At 42.0% G+C, this 26512-nt stretch overlaps 1 protein-coding gene and 1 long non-coding RNA gene across 2 annotated transcripts in view; one reads left to right on the top strand and one right to left on the bottom strand.

Moving 5' to 3' along the window:
• fbn2b (fibrillin 2b) overlaps window positions 1-26512 on the top strand; it is a 73856-nt gene that overhangs the window by 11095 nt on the left and 36249 nt on the right. The window contains exons 3-7 of the mRNA XM_067596912.1: window positions 691-773; window positions 937-1038; window positions 9441-9536; window positions 10260-10355; window positions 25424-25621. Of these exons, the coding sequence (XP_067453013.1) occupies window positions 691-773; window positions 937-1038; window positions 9441-9536; window positions 10260-10355; window positions 25424-25621 (575 nt within the window). The remainder of the gene's footprint in view (window positions 1-690; window positions 774-936; window positions 1039-9440; window positions 9537-10259; window positions 10356-25423; window positions 25622-26512) is intronic.
• Window positions 587-15971, bottom strand: LOC137187766 (uncharacterized). Its single transcript, XR_010929274.1, has 3 exons — window positions 15793-15971; window positions 879-1018; window positions 587-745 (listed from the first exon to the last, which is right to left on the bottom strand). It is a non-coding gene; the product is annotated as an uncharacterized lncRNA (long non-coding RNA).

Below are 26512 nucleotides of genomic sequence, written 5' to 3'. Positions count from 1 at the left end.
TTAGTCTGTTTTTAAATAAACTGAGTTATAAGTGGGTGTGTAATTATTCATGAATGATAAAATCTGAAGTGTTCTTCCCATTAGCTTGTAAGGCAGCTGCAGACCTCTGTCCCACTGCATGTTTATGCGTGTGTTTGTGCGTGTGTGAGCAGAGCCAGTCATCTCTAGATGTGGTTTAGCCATTTCCTCAGAGGAAAGCTTTGTGGCTAACCTGCCAGGCCAATCAAGCACTCCACAAGCTGTGATGACTCTTACATCTGTCAGACAGGGTCAAAGTTCGCTGTAGGCTCACCACTAGTAAGATTTAGAGCTGACTGAGGGGTGGGCAGTGACAGGGAGCAGCATTGGATATTTGCCAGAGAACAGGGCAGCCAGGCATGGAATCTGGGAGAAAGGAGGACTTTATACATCCTGTTTAAACTCAGCCTTAGATGAAAACAAAATGCTACTCCTCATGTTGTAGGCTCCTCGCATTTCCTTCCCCCACCTCCCCTCTCTGAGAATACCTTCATCCATCACTCGAGAAGGCTTTGTATCAAAGTTTGTTTTGTTTGTAGGCCATGGAGGTCTTGGGCAGCTCAGAAAATAACTCATAACTCTGTGTATTTATTTTAGGGATTTTACTTAAAATATGTTTGGGAGGTCTGGGTGAGTAGTGAGTTTGTTTATTCTTCTCTTTGTCTTCGTCAGGCCCAATGTGTGTGGCTCTCGCTTCCATTCATATTGCTGTCCAGGCTGGAAGACTCTGCCAGGAGGGAACCAGTGTATTGTTCGTAAGTTCCTCCATCCTTAAATCCTCTTTAATACAATATAATAAAGCCCATAATAATTCTGTTGATGTCATTATCGTTGGCTGAAGGCCTGAAAAATGAACAAACCAATTGAATTCCCTCTCCTCTTCTCTCCTCTCCTCTCCACTCCTCTCCCTCTCTTCAGCAATTTGCAGGAATTCATGTGGCGATGGCTTCTGCTCCAGACCCAACATGTGTACCTGTTCAAACGGTCAGCTTTCTCCCAGCTGTGGAGCAGGAGCAGGAGGTCAGTAACAGTCACACTCATCACACACACATACAGTAAACCACCAACCTTGCTAGTGCCGAAACAATTAGTCGATTAATCAATCAATGGAAAAACAATCAGCAACTATTTTTTCTTGAAGCAAAAATACCAAACATTCCTCAGTTCTGGCTTTTAAAATTGTACGGATTTGCTGCTTTTCTATGTCTTCTGTGATAGTACATTGGATGTTTTCAGTTTCTAGCCAAAAAAGACATTTGATGATGTAACCTTAGGCTTTACTCAAGTTATGATTGGCATTTTCCACTATTTTCTAACATTTTATGGACCTAATGTTGAAAATAATTGCAGATTAATTGATAATGAAAACTATCCATAGCTGCTGCCCCAAACAAATAATGTATTTATCTGTTTTCTGAAGCTACAGCTAGTTATCTTAGCTTAGCACAAAGAATGGAAACAAGGGGAAACAGCTAGCCTTACTCTATCCAATGGTAACTAAAAACACTCTAAATGGAGATGGGACAAGGTGATCTCATGGGATGGTATATAAATAGCATGCCACTTTTAAGGACATTTCGCATTTCATGTCTAAGCATTTTTAGCTTTTCGTGTGTCATTTAAAAGTTCAATGTGTAAGAATTGGCCACCTGATCCTAACAAATAGGGGGCAGCATATCATTGGTTAGGGTATGGGAAAGACAGGGCTGCTGCTAGCCATTTGGGTGGCCTAAGCATATCAGTAGTGCAATCTTCTTCTATTTTCATTATCAGTGTTACCAGTAAGAAAACCAGGACTATACAGAGACCAGAACTTTACAATTACAGTATATATTGCACTATAAAACTACCAATAGAACTGGCAAAAAAACCCCACTCACAAATATGTGGAGGTGCAATCTTCTTCAATAAAATAAACTGAAGAATTATATTTATTATATATGTTATATTTATTATATTATATTATATTTTCATCATCAATGTTACCATTATTGTTAAAATAAATAAATACAGATATTAGTCACACGTAATTTTGTGATTTTAAGTGATTTTGGGGACACTGTACAAGAGTGAAGTTTTGGATATTTAAATTTCCCCAAATTATTCAAAAAACACATTTTTCCAAACTAAGTATTGTATTATAACCAAAAGGGACCATTGATGTGTGAAGTGATTTTGGGGACACTACACTGTGTAAGACTGAAGTTATTGAATATTTCAAATTCAAAGTTCAAATCTGTTAATATATTTCCAACTTTACTGAGGTGCTGTTTGGTGCCTGGTCCGGCACTTGGTGCCCTGTGCACAGTGTGTGATATGTGTTTATGTAGCGGTGACATTGGGCATGATCATGATATGGGTTAAAATGATCAGTAAAATGCGGTAAAAATGTCCTGACATGACTGTAAAAATGTCTAGTTAAACCTGCAGTGCAGAACTTTTACATATAAATTAACATCCGTTACATTTAAGCCCTTGCCAAATGAATTCACACAATGCTTTGATTGATTAAGCCTATCACTGCCAGATAAATCTCTCTGTATTTCACAGTATACCGGAGTGTTTTAATCTGGTGTCGGGTTTGACATTCCCGCGCTAGCAGGATGAATGCATACTGCACATGTTCTATGGGCAGAACATGCACACTAAAGACTTCTGCTGGCTGAGTGGCTAACTTCCAGTTGGCTCTTTGCAACTTGAATGGGGATAAAACAATTTAATAGTGCGGCTCCAAATGTTTCCAAATGTTATCAGACCAAATGGATCAAATTCTGATGAAATGAGTCATTTCACAGGAGTTGTGTGACGCTCAAAACAATTTATCCACTGTTTTACAGCCACAACAGTAGCGGCAAGCATCAACAGTGTTTTTGTAATTACTCTCACTGCCAGAAGGGGGAGACAAAAGTCCCGCACTCTAGCTTTAAAATGTCCTGACATGACAGTAAAAATGTCCGGTTAGTGGTCTTGAACAGTGCTCTCCTGCTGCTTTTGCAACTTTTTGCCAACTATCTAGCCCAACCCGCCTCCTCCTAATAAAGCAAAATCACCTTCTTCTTCCTCTGTTGTTAAATAGCGGTTGGCAAACAGCTTTTATGTGCATTACCACCATCCTCTGGATTGGAGTTTGGATCAGAATGATTTCTATACTATTACATTAAATTCTCCTATTAAGTCCTGTGTTTTCTAAAAATCTGAAAATAGCCCTGTACACTCCTTTGCAACATTTAAAAATCAGCCTATAATAGAAAGTCACATTATATTGACATCATCTGAAATGCATCACTTCCCTGTCACTCAAATGTAACTATAGGTTGTTTTTGGCAACTGAATTTATGACCTAAATGGCGTGAAATTACACACGAAAAACAAAAAATACGTAGTCATAACACACAAAATGACTTCGAAATTGGCTTGTTATTCATAGGCCACTTGGTGATACCAGACGGGGTGGGAGCAATGATTTCCTGGAGTCTCTCCTAGTTGCCTGGCAACTGCTTCCAGCCAAGAAATAGTCTGGCACATAACCCCCCGTAAAATGGTGAACTGTCTTTTTACACTGTGGGTTTGGTTTTATACGGACAAGACAAACAAGAAGTAACATGTTGATTTAGTGAGCTTTAGAAGTGCAGGTAGGTGGGTTTTGTTACTTTTGGACAGAGCCAGTCTAGCTGTTTCCCACTGTTTCCAGTCTTTGTGCTAAGCTAAGCTAAGTGGCTGTTTGCTGAAGCGTTATATTTCACACAGAGACATGAGTGGCATCAATCTTCTCATCTAAGTCTCAGCTAGAAAGCGCATAAGCATATTTTCTAAATTGTCAAAATGTTCATTTAGAAGCCAACTCCCTAAAACCTGAGCTATAGTGTCCATCAGTCTTGTACAATCTATTCAGATAATACTAAATTCCAACACACTGCGCTACTTTTTCTGTGTATACAACTGAGGCAGTAGGGTTGCATAGTTGTATAGCTTTCATTTAGCTTTAGATTGAAGCTTTTTGCTGATAAGCATTAAAGATTTGGCCTACTGGTCTTATCCAATTGCTTACTGTACATATACTAACTGTACATGGATTGGCAAAATAGTTCAGTAGATTGTTATTGTAATGGTATGTCTAGAAATAGTATATTCCTATTATTCTTCCGAATGGCCTTGAGCATTTCTTCACTCTACTGTGTGATTCTATTAAATGGCTCAAACCACTGACAAAATGGTATTGCCTGTTACACTGAGCAGTTTCAATTCCTACTCATGCAATTGCCAAACTATTTCCCAAATTTAATGGGCCCACCCTTCTCATATGGGAGCCAGAATCGTACTGTAGCCAGTGTAATAGTAGTGTGTGGCGTTCCAGGCCTGCGCTAAAGCCTGCAGGTCACAGGGTTTGTCAGGATTAAAGCAGAGAGTCTGGCTGCCCCAGCTCAGTCTGCTGGGCTTAGTTACAGACCACTTAGGATGTGTGTGTGTATGTGGAATGGAGTGAGGTGTTTTACCTCACATGCAGAGTGTGTGAAATTATTCATTAGTGATATAAGTGCACTGTGTACAAGGTTTAAATATGAAGTTAATATGTGCAGGACATGCCGAAAAATATTGTTTTAAGCACCACTTTGGGAACATGCAAAGTATGTGTCAATGTGTGTATTGAGTAGCATGCAATGTGTTCAGCTTCACTGCTTTAGTAGGTCAAAGTCAGCTTGTCAGTCACGCCTGGCCCCTGCCAGACCCTTTACACATGCTCACATTCCATTAAGCCCGCTAACACACACATTTTCACATGCACAACTGCACGCACAGACAGACACACAGACATCCATAGAAACTCATTCAGACAGACATACAGAAATGCCTACATGCGCGCACACACACACACACAGTAAGCATCTGTTGGCTGCGACCCAGAGGTGTAAAACAGGATCTGTTCCAGTCATAAGTAAGGACGACCCTTAGAGGAAGGGCATGGGTGCAGAAAAACAGCCTCTGCCCTGTATGGGAGGATACACACAGATCTCCTGCAGAGTCAGTCCTTTGGCAAAAGCTATGAAGTCATGTTCCTTTGGGGGACGAAATGCGCAGAATGTGAAGTGATAAATTAGAGCGAATGGTTAGCAGAGCTGGACTAAACTGATCGTCACACTCTATGATTCTCAGCTTTCCTCTGTAGGGATTTATGGTGGCTTTTCTACAAGTTTACAGGCAGTGGAGAGGCAGGAGAGGAAGCTACTGAGATGTGATTGGTTTAACCAGAGACAACTTTATTGTTCTATGATTAGTAGATAGGAAAGATGTTTTAATGGTCTGTTAGAGCCGTGTGTTTCACTGCGAAAAACGTTCCCCTGGCCTCTTAGGCAGCTTTAATGAAAGTCAGAGGTCAAACAGCTTTATGACCTGAGATAAACCTTAACCTCCATCAGTTTACTGAATGCTGTGGAGTGACCCCTAAGTAATCATACAGGCCACTGTGTTTGTTAAAGCTTAGCAACCTCCTCTATCAATTATTGATCTCAAACATGAACGTATAATCCCTCCAACCTATCATGTAACCCATGTAACCCATTTGATATTTAGTTATAAAGTTTTGTTTTGTTTCGAATTCCCACAGAACCATACTCATTGGGTTAGTTGTATTTAACAAATTAGAAAAGTTGAAAACTGTTTTCACAACATTATCTGTCTCATAGGTTTTAGGCACATACACCTAATTGTAGATCTTGTCTTTCCAAAAGTCCCACATTTTGCCATTGGAGAGAGTCCACCATTTAACAGGATAATTCAGTGCAGTTGGAAACAAATTGCAGCTCCATGGAGATCTGTTTGGAAACGCCAATTTCCTCTGCCTTAATTATACAGCCTGATTCTAGCACCCTGGTTCGCTGGTTTATAGATAGCATCTTTATGTCTCGCATCTTGCCTGTGGAATGCAGAGGTTTAAATAAATCAGCAACACATTTGCGACTTTCTACATATTATCACATGTCTGCGATTATTGTTGTATCCGGACAGATGGTCGTCTATGATTTTTTTTAATGATTCCTCCTGGAATCTTCACTGGTTGCCAGTTAACAATATAAGCAGGATAGCCTGGTGGGCATTTTTAGAAATGTACACATTTCCAGGAATAGGAAAGTAAAAATCTTTGCAAAAGCCAAGGTGGCTTTGTAACTGCATGAGTCACTTTTACTGATAACCTAGAGATACATGTCAGTTCCCAGGCAACAAGGGTTCACGCTGTAAGTCACCCTTGTAATAAACTCACTAACAGTGTAGGGCAGAGCAGCTGTGCTGAGGATCACATAGGGTCATCTTTATAACCTTGTCTTCCCATAACCATAATTATGAAATCATTACCACTGACATTCTCGCCCTAATGCTGAGAAACAGCTGTCTTTAGACTGAAAGGCCTCCATTGGCTATTGTAAAGGGGCATTAGTGAGCCCTGGGAAAGGAGAGAAGGTCCTTTTTAATTAGAAGCCATGCTGTTAACACAAAGTTCATCTTTGCAGACTGCAAAGTAATGCCCTGTCTTGTTAGGCATGAGGTTTATAGGCAAATAAATTGGTCTAATTTATCCAGAAAATTAATAATAAGTGTGAATTTCAGAGTTAACTCCATTGAAAACACAGGACTGTGAGTTTCCCAGAATGGAAAGAAATCTTCTGACTTTCAACTTGACTTGACAACATCTCAAGCAGCCTTGTATATCACTGCATCAGCCATCCATGCTGAAACTGAGGCTGACTTGTCACTGGTCCTTGTGGTGTGTGTAAATCAGGACAAAACACAACTATAAAACTCCTCAGTTTTCCATCAGACACACATGTGCTTGCACACACACTCACACATTCAGCACACAAACCGGGACTTCCTGTGTTTCGCAGCCTCTCGTAAAAAACACCCAGATGTGAGCAGCTCACCAACGACACTACCAGAATATAGAGGTGCATTGTGGTGCCGCAAAGCTACACCCAGCCTCATTGCTCAAGAGACTCTGAGTGAGACTATGAGTCAAGAGACTCACTCACACATCCCCCAACCCTGTTGCTCTGCACCATACAGTCTTTGCTCTGCACGTGCAGCTTTCCAGGCACAGGTCATTGGGGCAAACCATCTCTCTCCACCTGTGTAGAATGAAGTGCCACGAGGAGGGGGGAGCGAGAGGCGAAGTTAGCCAGTGAGATCATCTCCTTCTGTCTCCAAATGTGCTTGTTTGCTTCCCTTTCCTCCTCCTCCTCCTCCTCCTCCTCCCTCTCCTCCTCCTCTTCCTATCTAGTTCCTGTGACAAAGAAAACACATGACACTAACTGACTCTATGACCGGTACCCGCAATGTTTCTCCATCTCGTTAGTGCCTGTCCCATCTTCCTCTGTTGCTGAGGGCAGAGAGTTCAGAAGCACTTACTGCTGTATCTTCTGTCCCACCAGCCCTAGCCAAAGTCTTTCCCCATGCTTCCTTGACCTATTTAGAAACATTTTTTGTGGGGTGGGGGGAACTGAAAAATGGAGGAGTTTACCGAAGTTGCCCTCAGTTTTGGGGGAGTCTGAGTTGCGGCACGCTGGAACGATTTCCTCCACGGTTTGTTCCACGGCAAGGAAAACTGTAATCATTCACTGCAATCATTATTCATGTTTTCAAGCTGAGGTTGAAACCTGAGAGGAAGACCTGACCCATCTCTTGTGAGACTGAATGAGAGGAAAGGAGAGAAAAAGAGACAGAGCACTAATACACTAACCTAGAAACCCAGCCTACTCCAGAGTCCCAAACTATTTGCTTAATTTATCACCATATGTTGCCATGAGACACAATCCAGACAAAAAGTAGATTCTGCCAGATCTGTACATACAGTCTGCCAAGTGTTGTGCACGAGAAAGTTAACTGGAATTCCTTCAAGACTTTAGAGGCATTAAATACATGGAGCGAATGAAAGTTTTGTTGATGAATTACACCGTAGTCTTAATTACGCATGGTCCCCATCCAAGAGCCGTCCTATCTGACTCATGTAACTGAAGTCTATGCTGCATGAGCTGCCGGTAAGGCAGGCGTGGGTGATTACAATGAAAAGCTACCTAAGAGTATATTCACTCATCATGACTAACACAAGTCATATTTACCGTGTTTGGGTACAGTCAGAAATAAGTGGGTGGATTAAAGTGGCTGAAATGCCTCCTGTTGGCAAGTGTGCAAACTCAGAAAGTCTCATTTGACAAAGTCAGCTACAGGGAAGCTCAGTCATTTCCCCTCTGCTGCTCCGTGCTGCATGCCAGCAATGTTGAAGAGTGAAAGAGACATAAACAGACAGATGGAGAGAGAGAGAGAGATAAAGAGAGAGAGGAAATTAATGTTGACCTTGCGATTAAGATATAGAAAGAAGAGCATGAGAGGCGCAGAGGGAATAGGGAAAAGTGGAGGAAGGAAGAAAAATGAAAGCGCAGGGAGACTAAAGGACAATAAAATATCCTCTTGAGCCTGGATGAAAGTAAAAAGAGGATGCAAGGAAACAGTAAGAGAATACAGTCTGCTGACATCCAGCGCTGTAGGTGTCTTCTCTTCTCTTGTGTTGGGTAAAAGGCTGCCTCAGCTGTGAGTTGCCTGCCTGCCAGGAACACCAATTAGTTTACCTCATGAAAGCTGCTGATACGTTTGAGACTGTCAGATTGGAGCTCTTACACTCTGGCATAGCAGTCTGCCAGCCAGGAGGGTCCTGCTTCATATCATAATAACCATACTACCACAACACTGATGGTCTGTTTACTATTCAACGTTGCTCCTTTCTCTCTCTTACATCGGCCCCTCTGTGCATCCTGTTATGTTTGAATTTTTTTTTTTTTTTTTTATGCAGTTGGACCAAAATTTTCTTTCCCCCTCTCTCTTAGCCCCCTCACCCAGTTTCCCTCTCCTCTCAGCAAATTCCTGACTGACTGACTGTAGCATACAGCTGGCTCGACTTATTGCCTACCCCCAGTCCGCTTGATTAGTTTGGTTTCTTGGCCTGAGGGTCTTTGATCCTTGTCTGTTGATCTAAAGCTGCGAAAGAAACACCAGTGCTGTGCAAACCCAACTGAAGTGGAAAGAGCCTCTTAATGTGTTAAAGTGACCATACTTATTTAACACTCAGTTTGGAAACAACTCTGTATGTGCTTTTAAATTGGGTAATAGCATAATGAAGCAACCAGTCAATTGATTAATAGTCTGTCTCATTTCTTATAGAAGGTTTGGTTGATAATATCATAAAAGCTGTTGTAAATAGTAAAACCTTTTCAATGAAAGAGTAATGATGTTAACTTTCATCGTTTTATTTGTTTTGCAGTAATGTAAGAGCTTGTGTTATTTGATAAAACATGGGATGTTAAGGCCTGTTGTTCATTTTCAAAGTGCCACCTAACCATCACCCTTATTTCTGCCTCTTTTGTTCCTCTCCCCTACAGTTCAGTCCTGTAACGTCAGGTGTATGAATGGAGGCTCCTGCGCAGAGGACTCTTGCTCCTGCCCGAAGGGCTACACAGGCAACCACTGTGGACAGCGTGAGTGCAAGCCGCTGCAGAGTCAGCACACCTGGGTGTGAATGTGTGTGTGGGGGTGATTACACAGTGTCGGTCCTTATAACTATAGTATATACTGTAGTTATGAGGACCAAAGATTCAGGAAAATAGAAAGGTGATGGAAATTCTGCATATTGTCCTCATTTTAATGGAATTCCTGCACCATTCTGTCACTGTTTCTTTATATTTGGACCTCATAAATATGCAGCAACAATATAAATTGTTGGGTTGATGACTTTAAACACTATGGGTCACCATTGGTTCAGCTTGCATGTACAATAAAAAACACAATACACTGGAACATTGCCACATCCATCAAATCTGTCACATGTCATACATTTTTCCATTCCTAGCCCAAATACTGGGAAGGCTGACTATATTTTAAAAAAAGTGGTACTATAGTTGTTTAAAGTTTGGATTAGGGTTAATTTGGGGGTTAGAGAAAATATTAAAGTGAGGCATGAAGTGAAGAGAGTTGATGCTATTGTCTAAAGGATTAATGTCAGCGAAAATCCTCACATATGTTTGCAATACAAAAATACCAAATGTGTGTATGCGTTTGTGATTCAAGTGACTGAAAGGCAAAGTCATTTGAAGCTTAATGAAAGATGTCTGTTTGAGAGAGAGAGAAAGAAAGAATGCAAAGTGTGAGTGGGTGTGAAGAGTGTAATTCTGTGTGATTCACTTTCCTTTTGTCTCCTGTAGCTGTGTGTGAGAATGGCTGCCAGAACGGTGGGCGCTGCATTGGGCCCAACAGATGTGCCTGCGTCTATGGTTTCACTGGCCCGCAGTGTGAGAGAGGTGAGATCTCATTCTCATTCTTATGTTGATACAGTATGTTTTGATGTCTTTTTTTCAGCTCAGTTTGTATTGATATGACATAGTCTTGCTTGGTATTTTAGTGGGGAAACTAGAGGGTGCGGAAACAATGCACGGGGAAATTGCAGTATTTTTAATTTAATCGTTTTGGTTTGTTTTGATCATTGATCCAAAAGAGCATGAAATATAAAGGGTCAGGTGATCAGCAGTATTGTAAACTCAGCTATTTTGCCATACCTTTGTAGGAGAGAAATCAAAGGCAAACAATATAGCTATTAAACTGTCCAGTGTAAGCATCCCTTTGATTTTGCAGATTAGATCAGTTTAAACTGATTATATCATTAACTTGATTTAACTTGAGCTATCATACTTAAGGCAGTTGAGGATGCACACAGTTTTATGTACTGTGCATTGAGGGATTATAACATTTTCAGTAAACTCACTTTTGGTTTCAACTCCAAATGTGTGATTTAGATGTTACTTGCTTAATTTGGCTCAAATGTGGTTTTACAACCTGTGTGACCATCTGCCTGTGTTCTTTGTCCTGTTGGATTCTCAGCATATAACTAGGTATTTAAAATGTTATGTTATGACCCGGCTCTTAGGCCAAAACAAATACGGGACACACCATGATAATATTTAAATAAAAGATATTTTATTGAATCCAAATTAAACCAAATCTAACCAAATTAAAGAACTAAAGGTAAAGCATTGGGTGTGGATATCAGTAACATCAGTGGTTTATGGTATGCATGAGTGTAAGATGTGTGTGTGTGCGTGTGTTGCAGGGTGCAAAACAAAGGCATAAGAATAACTGAAAATAGCATATTCAACCAAACAAACGGATGCCTGAAGGGGAAGGGGAAAGGGAGACAAAGAGAGAGAAATGCTCTGCAGCCAGGCTTAAATAACCTGGAACACCCTGGGGTCCCCAGGTGTTCCAAGTTACCCTAATGATCCACCTGCAGGGCAAACAAATAGACAGGTGAACCACAAAGCAATGCAAAATGACTCAGGACTCATCACACTGCTCCCCACAAAAATAATTTCACAATATACACAATAAACTCAACAGTGAGCAACAGCTACCCATACATGGAACTGGATCCTGGAAGCAAATTAAGACGGAGAGAGAACGCAGAACAGAAACAGGCATTGATAGAAACCCCAAAGTTGGCCTAGAAAATTAACACAAGGGACAAAGCATCTGCCACAATATTATCTGTGCCCTTAATATGTCTGATATCCAACCAATATACCTGGAGCAACAGAGACCAGAGCACCAGCCTCTGGCCACTGGCCTATCCCCTAGGCCAATGTAAACTTCAAAATACTGTAAGGCCCAAATCAGAGCCAGAGCCTCCTTCTCAATCACTGAATAGTTACGCTTGTAGGAACTGAATTTCCTTGAAAAGTAGCAAACAGGTCTATCAATGCCATCTTCACCTTCCTGCAACAAAACTGCGCCAGCAGCCACGTTACTGGCATCCAGCTGGAGCTTGAAAGGATCATTCAGACGTGGTGCAGCCAGAACAGGGGCCAAACACAACAAGGTTTTGACATTCTCAAATGCACTCTGACACTTGGGGGACCACACAAATTTCGCTGTACTTTTATTCAGGTCAGTTAATGGTGAAACCATTGTGGAAAAGTTCCTGCAAAAACCACGATAATAAGCATACCAGATCTTTCTTAGCAGTGGGGGGAGCATACTCCTCCACTGCTTGCACCTTTTTACACACAGGACGCACCTGACCCTGCCCGACCACTCTGCCAAGATACGTCACTGTCGCCTTGAAAAACTGACACTTGGCCAGATTGACAGTGAGATGCGCCTTGGCCAAGCGATCAAACAGAGCTCTAATCCGCTGAACATGTGCATCCCACAAATCGCTGTAAATCATCACATTGTCTAAATAGACCACGCACCCCTCCAACCCCGAGACAGTCATGTTCATCAGACGCTGGAATGTTGCTGGCACATTCCTAAGCCTGAAACTCATGACTGTATACTCATACAGCCCAGACGGAGTAATGAAAACTGAGATTTCACATGCACGCGCAGAGAGTGTGACCTGCCAATACCCTTTCAACAAATCACATTTACTCACAAATTTTGCAGGACCCACTTGATCTATGCAGTCTTCCATGTGCGGCAGCGGAAAAGAATCAGGCTAAGTGATGTTATTTGCTTTGTAGCAGTAATTGCAAAAACGTGGAGTTTTGTCTGATTTTTCCACAAGCAGAGTGGGAGATGCCCAACTACAGGAGGAAGGCACAGCAATGTTATTTATCAAAATAAACTTCACCTCAGCACCTAACGCCTTATGTTTTTCAGATGATACTCTGTAAAAAACACTGCTGAATTGGTTTAGCTTCCCCAACATCAATATCATGTTCCAGTTAATGAGTGCAAGACAGTGTATCCCCAAACAAAGAGGGAGATTCGTTAATCAGGTCAACCAATTCACTACGCCTGGACACGGGCAAATGCCCCAACCACGCATCCAAATTATGCATTGATTCAGAATTTTTTAACCAGCCACACACAATAGGATCATCCAAGCTTCGGGCGTCCTCTCCACCACGCACTGTGTCCAGGGCACCTGACTTGGCTCCCACCAAAAGAGCAGGACTAATCTCCTCTTCAGAACCCCCTATGCACAGTTCAGTAGCCTCAGACACAGTACAGAAGTAATACGGCTTCAACAAACTTACATGACATAGCTGAGTAGCTTTCCTGTAGTCAGGAGTTGCAATGACAATTTTGTTCAGACAATTTTATTCACAATAAATTTTGCCTGAAACAGAGAACTCACAATAGGGAGAAGAGCCAAAACCTGATCTCCAGGGCTAAACACATGATGCTCCGCGGTCATGAAGTTCTTTCATTTTTGATTGTGACTTGCCAATTTCTTATGTGCTAACTCACCCGCTCTGTAAAGGCGCTGCATGAATCCATTCACATAATCCAAAAGATTTACAGGCAGGTCAGCCTCTTTCCAATCTGCCTGTAAAACTGCAAGTGGGCCGTGGACAGTGTGCCCCAACATGAGGTTGTTTGGGCTGAACCCCAGGCCAGCAGACTTAATGTTCTGGTTCAGCTTCCCTGTGAGTTGACAGGTATGGCACGCTCTGATGTAAGCAGCTACATTACGCTTTAACTGAGGCCAAAAAAAGTACTGTAAAATGCAGTTTTACATTTTATACACACCAAGATGTCCCGCTTGGTCATGAGACACCTTCAAAACCACGTCACTGAATTTACTTGGCACGACAACCTGAAAAATTGCGTCACCAAGAAAGTCACCATCACAGGGCACCCACACTCCCTCAAAGCAGACAGAGATGGATCAGTCTTCTGACTCTTGAACCATTCCTCTCTCGAAACAGATGAAGATCAGATAGCGAAACCACATGGTGTAGAGGCACCATAACTTTACTGCACCCTGAAACAGGCAGGTCAGGAGCAGACACTTTATGGCTCTGTACACGCGTCATGGCACAAATTGGAAAACCCCTGGCAATCCCCAGACCACTCTCATCCGGCTCCCCAGATGCTAGCGGCTTGGAAATAACCACAGGAGATGGCGGCACATGGGCCCACACAGCCCCGCCAGCCAGGCCATTGCCCAAAATCATAACCACATCATCAAACAGCATCATGGTGCACACCCCGGCAGGAACAATGCCCTGTACCAGCTCACAATCCAGCAAAATATAATGGTTTGGCACAGGCATTAAGCCCAGCTCCATACCCTTCATCAGTACAAAATTCCCTGTTTCTGTAACAGGTGAAAAAGGCAGCATGAGTGTCTAGCACCTGTGTCATGCAATACTTTAATCGTAACATGTTTGCCACTACCAACCAATGGCACTACAGCATCAGCAATGACCCTTCCCATGACCCTCCCCATGACAGTAATTACACACTCTGGCAACCTCAGGTCTGCAGGCCTACACGAGGGACCAGGCTTCAAAAATTTTGCACCACCGAAGGAATTACCATAGCTGTCATCCCCACCTTTCCAACCCCCCCAGAGCACGTATCTGAAAAACTACCCCTATGCATCAAAATCAGCCAATTCAGCTGCTTTAAGCGCAGTGGAGGGCTTCTGCTCATTCACATAAGTGGCAATGTGTTGAGGGATAGCATTTTTAAACTGTTATGGCACAATCAGCTCACAAAGTCTGTCAAAAGTATCAACTTTGGCAGTTGCACACCAACAGTGATAATGGGACGCCAAATCACAGACAAACTCCACATTTGTTTGCTTTTCGCCCTTTACTCAATCCCTGAATTTCTGGTGATACGCTTCAGGGACCAACTCGTATGCTTTTAATACAGCTGACTTCACCTTACTTATCATAATCCAAATCATCTTCAGCACATACAGCTGAATACGCTTCCTGAGCCAATTTTTCGCATCTGCAACATGTTCAAAAAGAGTGGAAAAAGTATCAGGGTCTTACCCATTAAATTTCGGCACCAAACACAAATTAGCCACAACATCAACACCACCCGGTGCTGAGCCAACAGAAGCAGAATCCTCCATACTAGACCCCCCTGGAGAAAGCTTGCATTCGATTAACTGCAACTTGGACTGCTCTAGCTCCAATTTCATTTTCTCTGTGTTTTGCCCAATTTTCTCCAACTCAAGTTGCTTCTCAAACTCAAATTACTTCTTCCTTTCGTTCTCCTTATTCTCCATGTCCACTTTTAACCATAACTTCTCTTGCTCAAACTAGAGAGCTAACAATTCTTTCTGCTGCTCAAAAGTCAAACCAGCTGTAGGTACAACTGCTGACAGACACTGGCATTGGCACTGGCTCTGCCACGACTAGCACAGATCACTTTTCTTTAACATACCTCATTCAAGATGACAAAACCTCATCTCTAATCACATCCTTACATTTTTTCTCTACAACAATAATGCCATAATGGTCAGTATTTTACTAACTGCTCCTTTTCACAGCCATTTACAAATGCCACTGTAGGTGCATGAAAAAACCCTGACATGGGAGTCATAATTACAAATTACTGATACAGAGAGTAACGTGTTCACTGCCAGACAAGCACTTGGACAGATGACTAACTCCAACAGAGAATTTTCCCCTAACTACCTAACCAAAAACTTAATAAAAACTCACCCCTAGTCTTCGTGTGGCTTGCGACAGGTATTTATGAACTGATAACCAGTGGACTTGTAAAGCGACCTGCAAGCAGACAACCCCACAAAATCATGTGGATGTGCCCCTAAGACAGCTGTCTGAAAACAATTGACACCAACCACATCACCACCACACTACAAAAAAACAAACAAACAAACAAACAAAAAACAAAGGAACGCAGTCCAAAGAGGAAATGCCACTACAGCCTAATGGGTACTACTCTGTATACAGAGTTATCAGGACTTACCTTCTGAACAGCACACAACAATCTGACACCAGGTCAGAAACCAATGCTTCCAGAGAAAAAAAAACACATGTTGAATATTCCAAAAACCAGAAACCAGAGCTTAACCAGAACCACTCTGGCAAACAAAGTACACAGCCAAAACCAGCCCACAGCTGGACCAAATCACCTAATCAGCTGCACAATCACACCATGCACCCAACTGCTACTCAAGGTACAACCTAACTTTCTAACAAAGCAACCTAAATGGACGAGCCCCCAAATTTATTTTGACCCAGCTCTTAGGCCACAACAAGAAGGAGACACACCATGATAACGATTAAACAAAAGATATTTTATTAAATCCAAAGTAAGGAAAATCAAAACCAAATTAAAGACCTAAAGCTAAAGCATGGGGTGTGGATATCAGTAACATCAGTGGTTTATGGTGTGCATGAGTGTAAGATGTGTGTGTGTGTGTGTGTTGTAAGGTGCAAAACAAAGGCATAAGAATAATTGAAAATAGCATACTAAACCAAACAAACGGGTGCCTGAAGGGGAAAGGGAGAGAGAGCTGCAGCAGCCACGTGGCAGAGTTGCAGACAGAGAGAGAGATGCTCTGCAGCCAGGCTTAAATAACCTGGAAACACCCCGGGGCCCCCAGGTGTTCAAGGTTACTCTAATGATCCACCTGCAGGGTAAACAAAGAGACAGGTGAACCACATAGCAATGCAAGATGACTCAGGGGTCATCACAGTTATCATAACTAATAATAATAATAGCCACTACCACTGTTTAAAAATAGCTCAGATTTTTTAAGCCTTCTTTGAATGGAATCTAATTGTACTGTGAATAAAATAGCCTTTATAAAGCTTTGGAGTCAAACCAGCCAGGATCTTATTGGCCAGGAGATGGACACCAAGCACTGAGATGGGAGGGGTGGCAGACCATGGTGGGACCCTGCCCTTTTTTATCAATACACTCCCTGCCCACACATACACAAGTGTTGGGGAAAATATCCAACCAGGAAGGCTTTGATGTTTCCATGTGGTCATGAGCGCTGTTCCTATCAGCTCAGACTTGCTTTGTTAATTCGTTACTTCAGTGCTTGGTGAGCATTCAGGCTCCTCTAATGTGGATGACTTCATACAGTTAGCTCAGGCAGACAGTGGGTGTTGGTCTCCTGAGCCTTGAACAGAAGTCTCTGGTATGTGTGTGGTGGGAAATGATGGCAGGGTGTTGGGAGTAGGTGGTGTAGTCCACTGGCAGAAAAAATGTCTGAATTGATGGCTGCACTTAATTTCTGCTCACCTTAGTTCACCTTTCAGAGTAGGACAGTAATCTTAAACATGTAGTTTCTCTACATTACCTTTCCTTGACCCTCACCTTCCACCTCTTTTCCTCCCCTCCTGCTGTGACCTGCACTGAGGTAGAGGAAAGTGCCTGGCCTGAAATTTTACAACCTCATTCATCTCAGCATTTTTTCTGCATTCCTTTTTCTACCTAGATATATATATCTATGCATGTGTAAAAAATTCTACAAACCCTCCTCCTCATTCTCCTTTATCTTCGTTTCTCCAGTGTTCCTCTGTCCTGCTCTCCTCTTTTCTTCCCTATGACTTTGGCTACAACTTCATCGAATTCTATAACTTTTCTAGTCACCATCCCTCATCCCATTTCTCCATGAAACTCCAGGGTTGTGTTTTCTTGGAAAATACAACATTTAGGGGGTTGAGTCTGTCAGAGGGAGTCTTAAAGACATCTGGCAATAAATGCTCCCCCTCCCCCCACATCCTCACAGGACTGACAGAATAGACTTTCTTTGTCGAGTGGTCGTGGACGTTTTCTGATGAGGAGTGGAGCAAGGAAGGGAAGCAGAGAGAGAGAGAGAGAGAGAGAGAGAGAGGGATGGAGGGGAGGAAGAAGGGAGGGACAGGGTGAAAATGAAAATGACTCCCCAGCTGTGTACACAAAGCCTGGTGGAGGCAAGTACAAACACTCTCCATGCTGGAGAACTGGGGAGACTGCTGGACCTGCAGGTAGTCACAAGGGAAACACTTATAAATCTTTGTTTGTGTGTATGTGTTTTGGTGCCAGATATCTTTCAGAGAGAGGAGGGAGACAGACTAAACTTGTCACATTAACATGCACAATTCACTAATGCTCATAACAGTGACTAGATGTGAAATTGACCCAAGGCAGCATGTGTTGGATGTGAAAATTGGACCTCAACAATTCAATTTTCTTTATTCAGCTACTTTTAGCTACATGCTTACTTGTTTTTACTTTACCTTTTCTGTATCTTTGGTGAAATGGTCACTCTGGAACTTTATACATTTGCCCTCAGTTTGACAAAAAAAACTGTTAACACCCTGCTACCCCAAAAAATCCTCACATTTAGAAACTAAATATCCTCTGAGATATTCAATAATTTTGATAAATGACCAGTACATTTTTTTCAAATATTGGGTTTGGATGGAACACCCCTGGCGTAACCTTTGGTGCTGTTACAGTTCTGTTTTGTATTGTGGTTTGAGTATTTGTGTAAGTGAGGCCATGAGTCAGTAGATTTACTGTGTGATTCAGTGAGAAGAATGCTTAAGAACTGTGATTATGAAGGCAGTGAAAGTCAACCAGTATGGGTGAACTGGGTGTGTGGGATGGAGTCATGGGAAACCCCTGTGTGTGTTAGCGTGTCTGGAGTGTGTGTGCACGTGCCTGAGGTTTACTGACTTTGGTCAGAGTTAGTATTACTGTAGATAGAGTCAGGAAAATTTCCCACAATCCACACCATGATTACTCTTTCATTGTGCAACAGCTGTACGTGTATGTGTGACAGTGCTTGTTTGTGTGCGCATGTGCATGCATTTATACTACTATACCTTTATGTGAATTTGATTTGTACCCACTGTATATGCAACATTGTACATGCATGAACAGTAACAAGAAGTGGTGCTGATGTGTGTCCACAGAGTTTTGGCTCATTAAGCTGGCTCCGCTCCAGCACTGTTCGGTCCATTTTGTCTCAGTGAGCCTACACAGCCTCTGTGGTCGGTCCTGATCCCAGCCTGTGGCCCAGTCCAGCCCAAACAAACCGGCAAACGCAGAGGAGCAATTTTGCCCCCCAGCAGGCGTTGACGTCAAGGGCATTTTGCTGGGAGTGTAGGAAGTTGTGCTATTTCTGCTCTATTGACTCTGGATAAGAGTGGACAGAACACGGCTGGACAGGATGGCTGTGCTGGTGGATGGGCGGGACTCAGGGGCAGGCACAGGTCACTCTGTGGAAAACATTCCCAATGACAATTTAGTATTGAGTCAGCCAGGTCGGAGCCTTGCTAAATTTGCTGTACAGCAAGTCTATAAATTACTAATGCAGGACGTCACCTCATAATGTAGACCCCTTATGTATGTTTTCCATATGCAGAAATTTCTGCTGCAAGACGCACAAAGGAGCAAATATCAACTGCGAGTCATACGAACTGGCTGGCAGGGTTTTAAAACCCAGCAACACTGTGTTTTAATCCACGTCTGGAAATGTGTCTCACTTACTGGACTCTGCTAACCTAATGAGCCCTGTGCTTCATTCACATACTATGTTGATTGTATGTTCTGAATTAAATCATCGTATTATGTATTAAGTGTAATTAGGAACGTCACATTTCACAAGCTGTTTTTAGTGTCTGCTTTTCATGGGAGCACTAAATTTTGATGATCCATCTCATAAACAAAAAGTGGAGGAAATTGTTCAGCAGTACCCAAGCCAAACTTAGAGGCTCTGGTTTGTTCAAAATCAATACTTGACTAGCCTCACGGGATAGTGATGAAGGCCGTCTTTGATCTCACCCTGATGAAAAATGGGCTGATTTACTCTCGCTGGAGTTAAAAAAAGCACTACAAAGACTTCCCCCTCGCTGAGTAAGTAACATGTCCCATGAGTGGTAGTTGTTGATGGAGCCTGAAGCCCACTCGCCCGACTGTGTTTTCGCCTGGCGGTGTCTGCGTCCAATAGAGTCTGCATTATTGTTCCAGTGCTGGACAGTATTGTAATGGGAAGTTTCCCAAAATAGACGAAAATAGCTGTCAAGATTTTATAGTACAATGGGTGAGAGATATAGAGACAATGACAGAAGAGTGACTTGATGCCAGAAGATATGACATCACAGTTTCAACAAGTGTAGATATACAGAAAATTATATGATGTTAATTATTTAAACTATTTTGTGCAAGTTTTTCTATGTAGTCATGCGTGCTCTGTGTAGTTACCCTCACACAGGGCAGTTAGCGAGAGGCTTCAGGCTTTCAGATCTCAGCAGATTGCGGAGGGCTTATCTCTCCCATTGCCATTCTCCCACAGTTGTTATCCCCTGCATGTGTGTGTATGTGTGTTTGTGCTGTGTTAAACATTTAGTCACGTTTGGGTTACTGCTTTTGGTGTGGAAAAAAATGAAAGGAGCAGACTGCTTGAGGAATGATTAGGTCTAAAGGAAAAGAGAGATTTCAAGCCTGTTGATAATGACTTTGATAAGACAAACAGAGACTGCTATGGTTGGCCATGATGAAGATAAACCTCCCAAATACACATACAGACACACACACACACACACACACAAGCGCGCACACGTACACATGTAAACAAACAAGCCCACACATTTGATCATTTATTTATATCTACATCAGCAGAGGGACACACTGACACAAACAACACGATGCAATCAGAAATTCCACAAGACCCACCAGACATGTGCTCAGTCTACACACACACACACACACACACACACACACACACACACACAAACACACACACACACAGACAGCGGATAATTAGAGACTGAACAGGTGAGTAACAGCATTACGTTTAGGCTGAGAGTAAATCTTCCAGCTGTATAAAGTCTAGAGAGGACATCCGGTTTGAAAACACATGCTTACACACACACATGCACACACAGAGGCTGGTGTACATACATATTTCTTCTCTTTATTCATTTGACTTGTTGGCCTCTTGTCATAGGAAAGTATGTATAAATGATAATAGCTTCATTTCCATGTAATCAACTCATATTTCACGTTTCTTATCTTCCCAGACCTCCTGTCCCGGGAGTTTTATAAATACTTCAGCAGTTATTAATGAGTCTGAAATGGGATTTTTCCTCTTCTCTCGTGCAAATTGTCTTCCCATCTTTTTTCCTACTACCGCTCAGGTCAATGCCCCTGTCCCATCTTCCCAATTCCACAGCTGGACAGGGTTGATGGGAAAGTGTTTTCCCAGAAGGCTCCGCGTTCCAGACAGGATTAAATATTTTCTCACCTCAGCCTTTACAGTATTTTATCTTCCTTTAATCCAACTTTCATCAGAGCAAAGAGTAATAGGCTTTGATGATTGATCGTGTTTTTTTCTGCAATATCAGATTCCTATGTGGTTGGCTTTACTACAAAAATACCATTTATATGTGAAAGGGTCAGATCCCATTAACACTGTCTGATGTGACTGGCTGGCTAATCTGTGTAGACTGATCTAGGTGAAAGGTCACAAGTGCATTGGCAGCTTTAAGCAAACTCTGGGCTGGGTTACAACTGGCAGTGATTCCTGGAAACTTTTATTAGAGGCACTGATGTTTATAAAATAAAAGCGTTGTAAACTTGTACAAATGAGGAGAATACATTAAGTCTAACACAAAGTGGACATGTTCTCATTATCAGAGGAAAAGAACTTCATTCATTGTTGTGTATGCTGGATTTCACATAGTGTAGAGGTTATGAATGAAACCAGAGATGTCTGGATGAGAGACAGAGGTTACTGACTGTGGCTTTGGAATGGAGAGAGGATAGGGGAGATGATCTGGTGAGTGTTTTTGATCTATTGAGCAATTTGAACACTAATTAGACAAAATTGCTTCCGAATGTTGTCTGCTGGACCAAGTAAGGATGTTGGATCGCTCTCTTGTCTAACCTGCCCGTGCCCATGCTCGCACGTGTCCTCTGAATTTACATACACATCCAGATGTGAATACCATCGTGCTCTGACACACGTGTCAGACACACCTCTGGACTGAAACCTACACGCATAAAATTTGTCCGTCCACCCCATTACAATCAAACTCATGCACAAGAAAAACAAAAACCTGAACACATGGAGTACACACGTTGACTCACACTGATTGGGAAACAGGCACTGTTTGTTATTTTTCTGCTTTTAAAGAAAGTTCCAGTCTTTTGTTTGGCTCGACGCTGTAGCTCAGACAGATGCTGTGTTTACCTTCAGGCATGTGTATCTACATAGACAAGTATGTGCATTCTTGTATATATACGTGTGTACGAGAGAGAAGAGTGAGGCAGTGTTTGAGAAAACATGTGTATGCATATATATTTAATCAAGTGCACACGCATACACTGCGGCACTTGGCTGCTGTTGCTGGATGATTAGAGCGTGGGAGAGTCCAGTCGCCTCTTAGATTGAACTGTTTTTTTCTTAAAATCCAAGACTGGAGACAGGAAACACCATGAATTTTTTGTCCCTTTGTTTTCCTTCTTATTTTTTTTCCTTTTACTCCGTTACTCTTCTTCTTTCTTTTTTTTCACCATTTTGAGTCAATTTTGTCAGTCAACTTGTCCCAAAATTAGACGAGAAATATGAGAAAAAATGTCTAATAGTCTAGTATATGTAGTATAAGTATGATAGTCTAGTGTAAAGGGTATGGCTGGAAATATTCTTTATTTTTCTTCTTGTTAACAAATCCTATGAAAACACTAAAACTAATAATGCATTGATCTTACTAACAAGTGTTACCTGTGTTGCCAAAGCCTAACATAGCTTATTACTCTGTGCCATAGACCTCCATTATTGTCCCAAAAGTATTAAAAACACATCAGTAAGCTACACCGTTGCACTGGGTGACCTGTTTCTTCATTATAATGAACATGGGCACTGTTTATTTTGAGTCAATCTCACATCGTATTTAGAGGTATTTAGAGTACTGTACCATCCTGGTACTCTAAATACCCTCTAGCGCACCAAATGTGTTCTGAATTAATCCACAGCTGAAAATAGTCTCCATCAGATGCACTGTTTACTCCTGTTGGAGTAACGTTAGCTAAAAACAGTGGCCAGCAATTTTTGGAAATGATTTAGCTTTTTTTTTTTTTTTTAAATTAAAACTAGTTGTGACCTGTTTTTTAAAATTACATTGTGAGGACAAATAGGCTACAGACAAAGTAGTGAAGTTGGAAAATATTGAGAGACAGACTGACACATTGTTGGTTTTGATCTTTTTTGTGGGATTTGCTAACAATAAGAAAAATGTTGTTCCTTATTCGTTAAAGAAGAATGGAGGGATTGCTTTCTGTATTGTGTACAGATGTGTATACTTGTAATTTGTTGTATTAGAGCTTAGAACATGAACAGACATATTTAGCGTATAGGGAGACAGCTCCCATGTGCCAACCACGCCACATGAAGATGAAATGGTGGCTGATAAGCAGGCATGGAGAGAGTGGAAGACAGACAGGCAGGAAGACCCAAAGTGGGCAAAGAGAAATAAAGACAGATGGATGAGAAGGAGAACTGGCGTGAGCCCCAGCTTGCACTCTGCATGCTCAGTTTGACCTACTTTCTTCTCTTTTTCTTTCTTTCTGCGCCTCCTACTCTTTGCCCCATTCTCTGTGATCCCCTTTCATGTAGCACAAGGAACCAATAAGGGCAATAAGTCTAGGGAAGGACTCCCACCAGACACCACCACTGATCCCTATCTTTCCATCTCATTCTGTCCTTCAGACCTTTCTCCTTCTCCACATCTCACTGTCACAGCCTTGGCTAGTCAACCATGCAGTTTGTCTTTCATCTCCACTGCAACAATCTAACAATCTACTTTTAAAATGAAGGCTATGTTAACTTTGGCGCCACCGTAGTGAACTTAATAAGGGTTTCTCCCAGAAGGGAAGCCATCATTAGGCTGTATGTGATTGAAAGGACGAACATCGTATTGCTGAAATGGTTTCAGCATGAGGTCATTGTGTCTGATTTGTGAAGTGCATTAACAAGATTATGCCACGGTTTCACTGGCAAACAGCAGTGCAGCAAGGAGGTCAGGTGATCTAGGACATTTTGTTCTCATAAAGTTACGACATCTGTTTGAATGTTTGTGTCTGTGTGTGTGTGTGTGTGTGTGTGTATTTTCTCACTTTATCCTCACTGTTGTTACCATCCTCTCCTTAAAGAAGTGATATGATCATAATAATACATTTCATTTGTACCACACTTTTCATTCATAGTGAAACTCAAAGTGCTACAGTATTGATAACAGAACACACAACATAAAGAAAATAGTAATAAGACTAAATATGAAAAAGCCTTCCTGAATAGAAAGGCTTTTAAGCCTTTCTTAAAAGAGTCTAGGGTCTGTGCTGCCCTCAGATGGTTAGGAAGGCTGTTCCACAAGCGTGGTGCAGCAGAGCAGAAGGCTCGATCCCCCCATGGTGCGGAGCTCAGTACTGGGGGCCCTGAGGTGCAAGCTGCTGGCAGATCTGAGGGTGTGGATGGAAGTTTGTGGGATGATCAGATCCTGTAGGTAGGGAGGCGCTTGTCTGTTGATGGATTTATATGTGAGTAGCAGGACTTTGTAGTCAGTCCTGAAGACGACAGGGAGCCAGTGCAATGAAAACAGAATTGGTGTCCTATGTTTGTGTTTTCACGCTCTCATCAGGATCTTGGCAACTTTGTTCTGAGTGTTCTGGAGCTTCTGGATGCTCCTGCCAGGGGTCCCTTTGAAGAGTGCGTTGCAGTAGTTCAGTCTTGAGCAGATAAAGGCATGGACAAGTTTCTCTGCATCTGACAGGGTTAGAGAGGGGCAGAGTTTAAAACATCTGTCAGACTTTCAGGAGGCATTTGTGTTGCTTTTGTGTTATTAGCAACATGCGTTGTGTGAGGAAGTGTTGTCATTGCTTTGTATGTTTTTGCAAAGTCACACAAAAGTGCATTGTCCTAAAGATGACATACAGATGCATTAAAATTCGAGCCAATGATTGTCATGAGGTGATTGTTACTGACGACCATGCTGCCATTAACTGGTGATACTGTCATATCTTTGGAAACAGAAACCAGCACTGTTCAACTCTCAGTTAAAGTACTGGAATGTGCTTCAGTACGTCAATCCATCGGTTAACTTATTATCACTGAGACTAAATGCATAGTAGTCATTCCAATCCTATTGCTAAATTCCTGCTGAAAGGAACAATGTGTTTTGCAGTTTAATCCGAGCAGATTTAATAGGCTAATGCTTGAAATCACGTGCACTGACAGGTTGTGCTGCTACTCTCATAACGTTCGTCTTGGTTCTGGTAAGACCTGCTACTTGTAAAGGCTCCTCATTGTTAGTCAACTGTTGATCCAAAGACTAAACACTTAAAGCAGTGAAACTGAAACTGAGGAAGTGTTTAAAGGTGCAGTGAGTCATGTCTCTAAAATCATCTTCTGATGCTGTGCCAAAGATCACTGACTCACTTGGTTAAATAAGAAGACATACCTCATCTACATGCTTAATCTGGTTTCATTTAATGTTGCACCAGATGTGTTCAAGGAAATGAATCATTGTTTTATCGTTTAATCAATCAAATATTAAAGCAGTCAGTAACTAACAAAGGAATTTTGCTTTTCCCTACACAGACTACAGGACTGGGCCATGTTTCACGCAGGTGAACAACCAGATGTGTCAGGGCCAGCTCAGTGGAATCGTCTGCACCAAAACCCTCTGCTGCGCTACCATTGGCCGAGCGTGGGGCCACCCCTGCGAGCAGTGCCCCGCCCAGCCACACCCCTGCAGACGAGGCTTCATCCCCAACATCCGCACTGGAGCCTGCCAAGGTCAGATTGGAGCACATACAGTACTCTCTCTCTCTCTCTCTCTCTCTCTCTCTCTCTCTCTCTCTCTCTCTCTCTCTCTCTCTCTCTCACTCTTTCCCCCCCTTTTTATCTCTTGCATGTACACACACCTGGTGGATCTTCTTTTTAACAGTGATGCAGGAGGATGCACGTACAATAATAACACACACAAACACATATTCGCAACCATACAAACACTGTAACCCTTACTTTATCCGTCATCATCTCAGCTGCAATTCCTGCCCACAACATCTTTGAGCTAGAGTTAACAACACTGAGTGGTGTTTACATGTACATAGTAAGCCGGATACTTGCTTGTATTTTCCTGTTAAGATCTTACTCAGCAGAAGATGTGTACATGCGTCTCCATATCCCTGTATAATCTGCAAACACTATAAACAGTGAACAAGTTTTGGTGTATTTATATGTCAGTATCTCAGTAAGTATCAGCATGTCCCAGCTATCAACATCAGTTCTTCTCAATGTTAAATTGTGAGCTTTGGGTTAACAAAATACGCACTGTACATCCTTTTATTACCAATGCCAAGTGATATCAGAATGATAACAGAATGTTAATGTACATGTACAAGTATTGTTTCATGACTTATTGAAACAGAAAGTTTTCAGAAAGTGTTTTCTGTGATTTCACTGATGCTTAAAGCATCAGTGTTACTAATAATGTCACTCATGCTGTTCACACTCTAACAGATAGACAGTATAGACACAACAGAATCAACCAACTCTGGCTAAATAGATTGGAAAAAGCGAGATATAAACATAATAAGAGAGAAAGAGAATGAGGGAAATATGAACTGAGATTCACCCTCTTTCATCAACATTCTTGCTGCCGGTGTCCCAGAACCCCCTCAGACC

This window comes from Thunnus thynnus, chromosome 8, assembly GCF_963924715.1.
Source record: "Thunnus thynnus chromosome 8, fThuThy2.1, whole genome shotgun sequence".
NCBI classification, from domain to species: domain Eukaryota; kingdom Metazoa; phylum Chordata; class Actinopteri; order Scombriformes; family Scombridae; genus Thunnus; species Thunnus thynnus.
This window is presented reverse-complemented; position numbering and strand designations above follow the sequence as displayed.